Source organism: Coregonus clupeaformis, chromosome 17 (genome assembly GCF_020615455.1).
Source record: "Coregonus clupeaformis isolate EN_2021a chromosome 17, ASM2061545v1, whole genome shotgun sequence".
In the NCBI taxonomy this organism is placed as follows: Eukaryota; Metazoa; Chordata; class Actinopteri; order Salmoniformes; family Salmonidae; genus Coregonus; species Coregonus clupeaformis.
The window spans coordinates 48,234,938-48,246,341 of record NC_059208.1 but is presented as its reverse complement, the minus strand read 5'-3'; the positions used below and the strand labels follow the sequence as shown (position 1 = coordinate 48,246,341).

General features: G+C 40.9%; 2 protein-coding genes across 2 annotated transcripts; both read right to left on the bottom strand.

Moving 5' to 3' along the window:
• Positions 1–3,458: 3,458 nt before the first annotated feature.
• On the bottom strand, positions 3,459–4,908 carry LOC121586657 (fatty acid-binding protein, heart). The gene is made up of 4 exons (XM_041903554.2): positions 4,740–4,908; positions 4,381–4,556; positions 4,184–4,288; positions 3,459–3,701 (listed from the first exon to the last, which is right to left on the bottom strand). Exons 1-4 carry the CDS (start codon positions 4,810–4,812, stop codon positions 3,648–3,650), a joined length of 408 nt encoding a protein of 135 aa, XP_041759488.1. The 5' UTR covers positions 4,813–4,908; the 3' UTR covers positions 3,459–3,647.
• A 498-nt stretch (positions 4,909–5,406) lies between these two features.
• Positions 5,407–6,918, bottom strand: LOC121586658 (39S ribosomal protein L53, mitochondrial). The gene is made up of 3 exons (XM_041903555.2): positions 6,646–6,918; positions 5,895–6,007; positions 5,407–5,592 (listed from the first exon to the last, which is right to left on the bottom strand). The coding sequence occupies exons 1-3, from the start codon at positions 6,738–6,740 to the stop codon at positions 5,474–5,476; spliced, it is 327 nt and encodes a 108-aa protein (XP_041759489.1). The 5' UTR covers positions 6,741–6,918; the 3' UTR covers positions 5,407–5,473.
• Between the last annotated feature and the right edge of the window lie 4,486 nt (positions 6,919–11,404).

Below are 11,404 nucleotides of genomic sequence, written 5' to 3'. Positions count from 1 at the left end.
CATTCCTGTAATGTCCAGGCTGTCTGGTCAACAAGATATCCTTGTGTTTCAAAGTCACACACACACGCACGTGTAACAGTCTTGCTTCCATCCCTCTCCTTGCCCCAACCTGGGCTCAAACCAGGTACTCTCTGAACACTTGGAAACAACTACTGCAAGGTCTCCGAGCGCGTGACGTCACTGATTGAAACTCTACTAGCATGCACCACTAACTAGCTAGTCATTTCACACACACGCACACATGCATGCACGCACACACGCACACACACACACACACACACACACACACACACACACAGTCTCAACAACATCCCTCTGGGTGTGTGAATAGACCTAATGTGATACACAGACATTGTATCAGTCCCTGTAGTGTAGACTTTATCAGTCCCAGACACTGCTGTATCAGTTTTGAGCAGGACTCTGCTGTTGGTTTCCCAGACACAGATTATGTAAACCTGGACTAAATTGCTCAATGCAGAATCTCCATTGAAAGTGCATTTTAGCCCACGACTAGGCTTAAACTGTGTCTGGGAAACTGGCCTGACTTTCTCTTCTTGGGTAAACAATGACAGAAGCCTAATATGTATCCCAAATACAATCCATTCTCTTCACACTACTTTGTTTTGCTAAACATTTCCAATGATTACTGTGACTCTCTCTCCTCTGACAGATCTCATGTTGGGCTCTCTTTATCACTCTCTTCCTGAGGAGATTCCTCACTGTGCTGTAATTACCTCTGGCCATTGTATCCTGCAGCCACAGCTACAGCGGATCACTGAACTACGAGCTGTTATAGTAATGTATCCTTTCCCTTTACCACAAAACTGCTGCTGTATCCCTTTCACACAGAGGCTGTGTCTCAAAAGGCACCCTATTCCCTATATAGTCCACTTCTTTTCACCATGGCCCATAAAGTAATGCACTATATAGGGTGTCATTTAGGACACAATCAGAAGCAGCTGAGAGTTGTATGGATTAAGGCTTGGGCGGTATTATTTTAGATGGCTCTCTCTCTCTCTTGCCTCAGAAGGAACTTGTAACCTTGCGCACACACACACACACCCGCACGCATACACACACACACGAATAAACAAACACACATAACACGTACACACACACACTAACAACTTACTGTTGAGATCATATGAACCTTGAGTCATCGGTCCAACGGTACTCATGTGACCTATTGTCATCCATATGAATATCACGCTGTATGTGGGCAGGAAACTTCCATTAGTGTGTACAGCAATCTGTATCTTCAACTTGTCTCTATTACACTGTACCAAACAGTCTATACCTTTGCTGCACGTCTCTAGTCGTGTTTTTATTCTACCAGCATTTGCAACTGTGATAGACTTGGCAGCCCACCCGCTGTGCAAACTTTATATAGCGTAGGCAGTGTCCCGATTGCATTGTCCTGCCTAAATGTGATGTCGGGTGGAGAGTTGGCCCACAGTTCCACCTGTTTCAGCTGTTTTCGCCATTAATCCCAATCAGTATATCTGCTCTCTTTCCTGCCATGGGAAAGTGGCTGTCGGCTAACTGTTGCTCGCTGGAACAATCTCAGCTCGAGTCCCTGCCAAAGGGTGTGACTCCAGGGAGACCCACAATGCTCTGGGTTCCCTAAGTTACGCACCACTGCAACTATGTGGCCTACAACATGAGAAATGTTCCAGACCAAAAAAAGGAAAGGAATACATATCCTCTGTGACCTCTATCACTGGTCCCCTCTGATAATCTAAAAGCATTCACATCCCAGTAGAGTAGGTCTGGTGGTCCCCTGCCAACAACAAGCATTCATCATGTAGGGTTCCAAGGTTTAGCTACTTGACCCCCCCATCCCCTCCCAGGGTTAGCCAGCCTTCCATCTGAACATTATGAAGTGCGTAGCTTTCATTTGTCTTGTTCTGTCCAAACTCAAGAGAAGTGTGTTATTGGATGTGAGCCAAATACAAACTAAGCAGATCAACTTTGACTTGGGGTTTAGATGGAAAATGTCTTCAATGGCTCTTGTTGCTATTCAAAATATCAAAGGTCTTCAACTCATGACAGTCCTGTTATGACTCAAACTACTCACATTTTGCTTTGAGCAAAACATCTTAACATAGGCTGTCCATTTTGATGTACTGTACAGTAATCCTCCAAAATCTACATTCCATATCAATTTGGTTTGTACAGTGTTTAAAATAGACAGTTGGGCTATCAGCTAAAGCTAAATTAGCATAATAAAATAATCACCATACAAATCTGTCAATTTAAATGAGAGATATCGTTTTTTTTTGCATTGGATGTGTCTCAATCCACCGTGTTTGTCAGACCATGAGACATCCCGAAAATCGGTCTCCTCACAAAATCGTCTGTAGCGTCCGAACGGTTTGGCCTAGAAACTATTGTAACCCCTCTATTGAAAGATGAGACTCTCACGAACAAAATTGTGTTCTCCGTTTTGCGACCCCCACAAGCATCTTGGGACTCATCTGAAGTCGGTACAGCCGATCTGCCAACTTCTGTCTATAGCGTCCGAACAGTTTGGGCTATACAGTTTGGGCTTCCACTCTGTGGAAAGGTGAGACTCACAAACACGTACATGTCAGTTGTTTTGCTCTAGGATGCCCACAGGCCTCACAAGACTCATCTGAAGGTCCCCGGTACCAGTTGAAAAAATGAATGTAAGTATACAGAATATGGAGACTGTTTAGTGCCAAAAATAAGGGGTTAAATATATGTCCAAAAAACTAAAACAAATCTTTCCTGATCTTTCTTATATCTCTCAGATATAGGACAGACACTTCAGAACAAACTTCCTTTAGATTTTTTGGGGGGGACTATCTGTTGTTCCATGTAGTGAATCTGTTAATATGTTCTTCAATGCCTTTGTATGGGCTAATAGCAGTAAGGCCAAATAAAAATGTTCAGCAAATATTTTTTTTCTATTTTGTGGGGATATTTCAAGGGGTCTTAAAATTCAAAATCTAAATAGCAAAATTATCCTTGATAAAATTATCCTTGATATGATAAAACAATTCCACATAGCTTAGTTGAACCCCCTCCCCCGGCTTAGACCGGGCTTAGACTGTAATTGGTTAAACACATGGTTATGATACAGCCAAGAGAGCTGACAAATATCCATGTTTGCCATAATCAAATGTACTTAATTGTTTGTTGCAGCAAAACACTGATGGGTTTGTTCATTGTTAAAGCTCATTACAATCAAGAAAGACATCTGATATTTAAGGAGAAACGTGTCTACACAAATGGATGAAAGCTCCCACATTTTGTGTCAAAGTCTATGAAAATAAATGTATTCTTGTCTTATGTCTAAAAAAAATATATATGTTTAGAGTTAAAAAGTAAAACATACATGTAAGTCTTTAGCAGTCAATATTGTCCCTACTGTCTCAACACATCTGGAGAATCCAATCAAGACATCATGTAATAATTCCAAATGAGAACAGAGGGCAATTTTAAGGTTTTTATTAAAATCAAAACAATGTTTATAACCAAATGTATCATATTGGAGTAGTACAATGCATAAATTTGCTTTGGCAATACAATGAAGAATATGAGCAATAGGTGCTGTAACTTTAGCTTTGCTGCTCATTGAACTGAGCCTGTCGTCATCCGAAACAAAATGGTCCTGAGTCCCATTAGACCTCCTTCATGTATGTCCTCACCGCAATCACATCCCCCATCATGCATTTCTGTAAGGATGAGAAGGAAGAGTGGAAGAGGGGAGGAAGAGAAGAGGAGGGGAAAGGAGAAGAGAGGAGAATAGGAGAGGAAAATTGGGTGTGTTGGGTCAGAGTTGAGATGTTTCAGGTGCAGGCGAAGAGCCAGGAATACACACTCCAGCATGTTTTATGTTAAAGAGTGATAAAACACTTGTTCAGTCACTTGTTCAAAGTTAGATGTAAAATGGTTGAGCATATATGGTAAAGTGTGACTTAACTTTCCCAACAAGTTTCATTGGCAACATTTCAACTTTGTGGTGAAAAAAGTTTTTAAAAATGACTTTATAATATCATACATTTTTTTTTTACATTAGTCTGTCAAGTCCAGAAGTTATTTACAAATAAACAAGCACTACAAACATGCCAAAAAAAGACTACTGGACCATTTGAGAAACGTGTAAGCTATAATAACGTTGTTTTTTAAAATAAGAAATTAAAAAACTATTCCTTACCGCTATCAACTTTCCATCACCAGTCACCTCTCTCTCTATTGTTGTCTCTTTGCCGTCCCAGTTCTGTTTTTGCACAAGTTTGCAATTTTCAAGAGTAAAAACGGTCTGAAGATGAAAGGAAAAAATGACAGTTATTTCCAATGACCCGTTAACCCAAGTCAACGGACTTTCACACACAGATTTTGATCCCAACCAACCATTGTTTTTCTGTCGTCGGCGGTTGTTTCCTCGAAAGACTCGTTGAGATTGAATTTAATCTCAACGGTTTTGAAAGTGCTCTGGGATTTCAAACAGATCATTCCTTGGTCGTCCATGTTGATGATCAGACTGGGCTTGGTGCGGTTTCCCACCTGTCGGGTCGCGAAACCAACACCTGCACAACGGAGATCAAACTGTCAAGAGGGATGTATTGGCAGTGTGTTGTTGCCCAACCCAAAGCATTAGAAATGCATAATAACTTTTATATAAATACAAATGACTAATTATTATGTTGTATCATAATTATATACATTCATATTTAATCAATAATTTATTTAAGATTAGACAAATATCATACCCAAAGCTTTCATGTAGTCATCAAAGTTCTCGCTGGAAATCATTTTCCAGGTCCCCACAAACTTGTCAACCATCTTTCCAGTTAGCCTATCTGCAATATTTCCAACAGTTCGTTCTATTTGTCCAAACTTGACTCTGCTGCCTGTTGAGAACGATCCACGGTTTTAAAGGGATCTATCTGGCTCGCGCATTCTAATACTACCCAATCACAGCCACGAACGTCACTGTATGTAGTTCCTCAATTTCCGATGGCTGGAATAATGTTAGAATGGGTGAAAGGTTTGAGTGCCACATGTACTACTGTGCCAAATTACGTTTAGCTTACTATGTCAGAGGCTATGCGTTTCACAATGTCCTTTCAAATGCTGAAAAGAGTGTCTATTACTCTGCAAATAGTTGACAAATCACATGCTCCAAAACTATGACATTGGTAGATAATGCAATCTAATAGCCTACATAGAGTGGACAAGATTATTTTAAACAAACTTGGCAGAGAAGAAAATGAACATTCTTTCACTTCAAATAAGTCTTATGCCATCTAACCGAAATAACTTCAAAAAGTGAAAATGCACACAATACAACTTTGCTAAAATGACAAATGTAAAACCATTCAGTAGAGGGAAATCTTGTACAATTTCTATAATTGAGTGAAAACCAACACAGAACAGTTCAATAAAGTATTTTATTATAAACATTCACAAATATACATAGACATACATATTATGGAGGGTTGGACTACTTCTTGGCTGTAATTTTGGCCTGGGGGTCCTTGGCTACAGATCTGGACTGCAGTGCTGTCAGCATCTCCTTGCTGGTCAGTCTCGCTCCCTTCATCATTAGCCTTTCTCCATCCACTGTAGGGAAGAGTGGGGGAATGCACCAGGTAAAGCACTCGTTTAGCTGAGGCAGGATAAAAGGTACGCAAAACCAAATTGGGAACTCAGCTGCTTGGTACCAAATGGTGAAAACCCCAAAGAATCCAATTAGCTAGATTCGTATTATGTAGGCCAATTATGTTGTTGTAAATACTGGTCTGGAACAAAAGCCTTCACTCTATCTCTCTCCAGTACCAGGATTGGTGACAACTGGCATAATATACCTACCTTAGGCCTATATCATCTAAAGTCGAGGTAAAAGTCAAGTTTATTCTACTTACTAAATGTAATGTCTACCAGTGGTTCAGACTGGTCGTGTTTCACTTCTGCCATCACCTCACAGTTCATATTGGTAGATCTGGCCTTCTCAGATCCAACCATGACCAGGAACTCCCTGCAGGACACCAACATGGAACATCACATTAACAGGGGATGCATCTCGGTCCCTCACCGGAATAAGAAATATAGATTAACTTCACCCATGCAAAGGATTTTTAAAAATCTGTAAATTACATGCAAACCTTAATTTATTCCAGGGTATGCAGTAGTTTATAGGCCTAAACAATCAGTTAATTAATCGTTTATAGATATTTGTAAATGTGGAATAAAGTCATATAACACATTGCTTGATGATGCTTGCCAAATATTGAGTTTACAGCAATAGCATTCTAACATTAGCCTATACCGTTGTTGCCAATGAAGCGAGAAGTTGAATGACAATCTCAATCTGCCAATCTCAAAGTTTATTAGGCTACAGATTTAAGATCGCTCGCTAGAAAATAATAACCTTGATAAATCTGTCAATATCAACAATATGAATACATTTTGCACAGATAACATTAAATGATACCGTGATAGTCTGTGAGCATCTCTGTGTGAAATGAGATGCATTATTTGTCCTACAGAGGGACCCGAATTTGTTTCACAACATCACGAAGGGTCGCTTTCCTTTCATCGAATGAATAAAAGCAAATTCTGCTCACTAGAAAAATGTATATTCACATGGTTTAAGTAGACAAATTACTTTCTTACCGTGTGGAACGAACATTGGATTCAAATGGACAAAACTGCACAACAATGTTCTTGACTGCTTTCAGTACCACCACAGACCTGCTGGAAGCCGCCATGTTTTCGCAACGATAACCTTTCAACCTGGGCACTGTTCAGGAACGTCTCGAACGCAGATTCGACAAGAGTGAATTCACCGTTTTTAAACTGTGCTCTCTGGTGAATTTACCATCCAGAATACATACAGATCTGCTTGACCCACTTTCACCTCCGGAGAATGTGTTCACTCGCGGGTACGTTCTCAGAACAGCCTATGAGCATTTTGACAGCTCTATAGAGAATAAAACAAATTAAAGCTCTCACAAATGATGTGCACAACGAGAGGTAAAAGCTTCCTATGTCACTTTCACTAATTTCTCATTCTGCACACACTAGATGGCAGTAATGGATAAAACATGACTAATATTACAAATTGATCAATAAAATAATTTTTTGGGTAACAACTGTGCATGGTGTGTACACAGAGTTTTTTAAACATTTATTTAAGGAGCGACTGCATTTAAAAAGCTACGAATCCCAGAAACAGTTATTCTAGTCAAATGTACTACAGAGTGTAACTAGGATAATTTGGGTCATAAAGTCAGTCTCGTCTAAAATGGAGTTTGGAACATCCGTGTGTCTCAACTGGTAAATGAAGGTTGGGTTTTGATTTGATGATGTCCAATTGCCCACTAACATGGGGGTGAACAGCTGCAGTGATTGCTCTCTGTCCAATAGCATAGACAGTGAGACAGACTTCCTCATCTACAGTGTCTCATGGGGGGAAAACATAATTAACCAAACGCAGAATCAGTCAGGAAACACACCTCCAAGACTGAAATCTCGTTTTTCTTATGAGCAACAGAAAAACACAAGTGCCAATCGGCATGTTCAGTGGCTCTTTAAATTGTCTTTGGTGTGTGGGTGAATGTGTTGTAGATAGCCAAGTGTAGTGAACAGCGGAGCAGGGAAGCGAACCAGGGTTGCGTGTGAAAGGCAAACAGTCTGCGCATTGAAACAATAGGCTTACCCACTTGGTGGGAATTGTAACGTGGCTCATATAGCAAGGCTCGCTACACTGCCCCCTCTGAACCGGAATGCATGTCCTCTTGCTTCGACTACTCAGCCCCCTTTAAAAGTCTGGGCCGTGCGTTGCGATGGCCTCTTGGTCGTCATCCAACTTCTGACACCAATGTAGCGAACGGCGGGGCAGGGAAGCTAACCAGGGTCCCTGGCGTGAAAGGCAAACACCCCACGTATTGCGCCAATAGGGTTATACCACTTGGTGGGAATTGTAATGAGGATCGCTACAATAAGATTAATTAGGCTGTAATTCAGTGCTACTGACATAGCCTACTTTATAATATATACAACCTTAGGTAGGCTATATCAAATCATGTTCACCTTATTTAAATGATGACAACAGAGTTTTCAAACCCAGAGGCCCAACAGGCTTCTCGAAGCAGACTCGAAATCTAAAGGCAAAACCTAGATTTGAGACAATGTCTTAAGTAGCTGAAACTGTCATTACTACAGCCTTCAACGCAACACGACCGTTAGACGTGTTTCTGGGCATGAGCTATGCTCGCTAATGTCACCATGACAACACCTACAAGCGTAATCGTGGATTTACAGAGTCATATGTTTAAGTGTGGTCCTCTGTAGCTCAATTGGTAGAGCATGGCGCTTGTAACGCCAGGGTAGTGGGTTCGATCCCCGGGACCACCCATACGTAAAAATGTATGCACACATGACTGTAAGTCGCTTTGGCATATTATTATTATTATTATTATTATTATTATTATTATTATTATTATTATTATTATTAAGTAATAAGACCCGAGGGGGTGTGGTATATGGCCAATTTACCACGGCTAAGGGCTGTTCTTATAAGCGACGCAACGCAAAGTGTCTGGATATAGCCCTTAGCCGTGGTATATTGGCCATAAACCACAAACCCCTGAGGATCCTTATTGCTATTATAAACTGGTTACCAACATAATTAGAACAGTAAAATAGTAGTTTTGCGTCATACCCGTGATGTGTTTTCTCATATACCACGGCGTTCAGCCAATCAGCATCTAGGAACCAAACTACCCGGTTTATAATTCTTAATATATGGCTCTGGGGATTTCTATTGGAGAAACAGTTTCTAGGCATTTTTATTTAAATTATCTTTGTTATGACCATTGACCCGAAGATGGTGGATAAATGAAGATAGTTCACTCAAGCCATTTACCATTGTCAAAAAAAATTTACGTTCCGGTTTACTTAAGTGGGTGTGTCTCCCATAGATACCAATAGTAGCAGCTGGGTCTGGTCTACTTAGTTCATTGACTTTCATTGAACCAGAAAGAAACTGTGAGTGGGGTGTCTTGCTTCCTCTTCCATCTCTGATTGACCTACCTTGACTTGACTTACCTCTCACTTGACTTACTTCTCACTACCATAGAGACATCCGGTTTGATCTGCCTACTGTAGTTTTCTTCTCCACAAAGTGGAAGGAGGAAACGTGATTGTTTCGGGGGTTTCTTCATGAAGAAGAGATGGATCGTTTGGAGGTGGGTGTAGATTGTAATGCGCCACAACTGTACTTGGACCGTAAAAGGTTGATTATCAATACATTGCAGCTCTAAAACTCTTTCAACCTTTACTGAACATATTATATGCTACACTCTTAGATTAAAAGGTGCTATTTAGAAACGAAAAGGGTTCTTCGGCTGTCCCCATAGGAGAACCCTTTGAAGAACCCTTTTTGGTTCCAGGTAGAACCCTCTACCTGGAACCAGAAAGGGTTCTACTTGGAACCAAAAAGGGTTCTCCGATGGGGACAGCCAAAGAACCCTTTTGGAACCCTTTTTTATAAGAGTGCTACTAGTTTGTCATGAAGAGCTCATCATTAAACGGCGGGTCAAGTTTGCTAGCTACTGTAAGCAACTGAAGCCGAAGTGCGAAGAAGTGGCTACCGGAAGTGCCACCACTAAGGAAACAAAGACGGCGGCAGCAGCTCTATTTCCATTAAGTTCTCTCCGTATTGGCTATAGGCCTACTTAATTTCCATTGGACATAATAAACTATAATTATCCACATGTATCCTAAATTCCCTAGTATTTTGTATCATTTCTGTTTTTTTCATGCATCTATTTCTCATATTTTATGCTCTTAATTAATATTCAATAAACACTAGCAACTGTTTCTGAATAACATGGCACGGTTGATTACTGTAACTGAGAGGAAATCGCTACTGACAATCTCTGCTAATCTACTGACTGATGATGTTGGTGTGTAAAATTAAGTTAGGTTGGAGAGGACCGGTCGGCTGGGGCAACACACACACACACAAACACACACACACACACACACACACACACACACACACACACACACACACACACACTGTAATGCTCTGAGTCAATATAGCAGAGGAGCGTCTTTAAAATAGACAATGAAACGGACATGTCACATAATCAAATGAACAGGAGATGAGGAAGTACAGTTGAAGTCGGAAGTTTACATACACCTTAGCCAAATACATTTAAACTCAGTTTCTCACAATTCCTGACATTTAATCCTAGTAAAAATCTCTGTCTTAGGTCAGTTAGGATCACCACTTTATTTTAAGAATGTGAAATGTCAGAATAATAGTAGAGAGTGATTTATTTCAGCTTTTATTTATTTCATCACATTCCCAGTGGGTCAGAAGTTTACATACACTCAATTAGTATTTGGTAGCATTGCCTTTAAATTGTTTAACTTGGGTCAAACGTTTCGGGTAGCCTTCCACAAGCTTCCCACAATAAGTTGGGTGAATTTTGGCCCATTCCTCCTGACAGAGCTGGTGTAACTGAGTCAGGTTTGTAGGCCTCCTTGCTCGCACACGCTTTTTCAGTTCTGCCAACACATTTTCTCTAGGATTGAGGTCAGGGCTTTGTGATGGCCACTCCAATACCTTGACTTTGTTGTCCTTAAGCCATTATGCCACAACTTTGGAAGTATGCTTGGGGTCATTGTCCATTTGGAAGACCCATTTGCGACCAAGCTTTAACTTCCTGACTGATGTCTTGAGATGTTGCTTCAATATATCCACATTATTTTCCTTCCTCATGATGCCATCTATTTTGTGAAGTGCACCAGTCCCTCCTGCAGCAAAGCACCCCCACAGCATGATGCTGCCACCCCCGTGCTTCACGGTTGGGATGGTGTTCTTCAGCTTGCAAGCACCCCCTTTTTCCTCCAAACATAACGATGGTCATTATGGCCAAACAGTTCTATTTTTGTTTCATCAGACCAGAGGACATTTCTCCAAGAAGTACGATCTTTGTCCCCATGTGCAGTTGCAAACCGTAGTCTGGCTTTTTTATGGCGGTTTTGGAGCAGTGGCTTCTTCCTTGCTGAGCGGCCTTTCAGGTTATGTCGATATAGGACTAATTTTACTGTGGATATAGATACTTTTGAACTTGTTTCCTCCAGCATCTTCACAAGGTCCTTTGCTGTTGTTCTGGGATTGATTTGCACTTTTCGCACCAAAGTACGTTCATCTCTAGGAGACAGAACGCGTCTCCTTCCTGAGCGGTATGACGGCTGCGTGGTCCCATGGTGTTTATACTTGCGTACTATTATTTGTACAGATGAACGTGGTACCTTCAGGCGTTTGGAAATTGCTACCAAGGATGAACCAGACTTGTGGAGGTCTACAATTCTTGGCTGATTTCTTTTGATTTTCCTACGATGTTGTCACGGATTC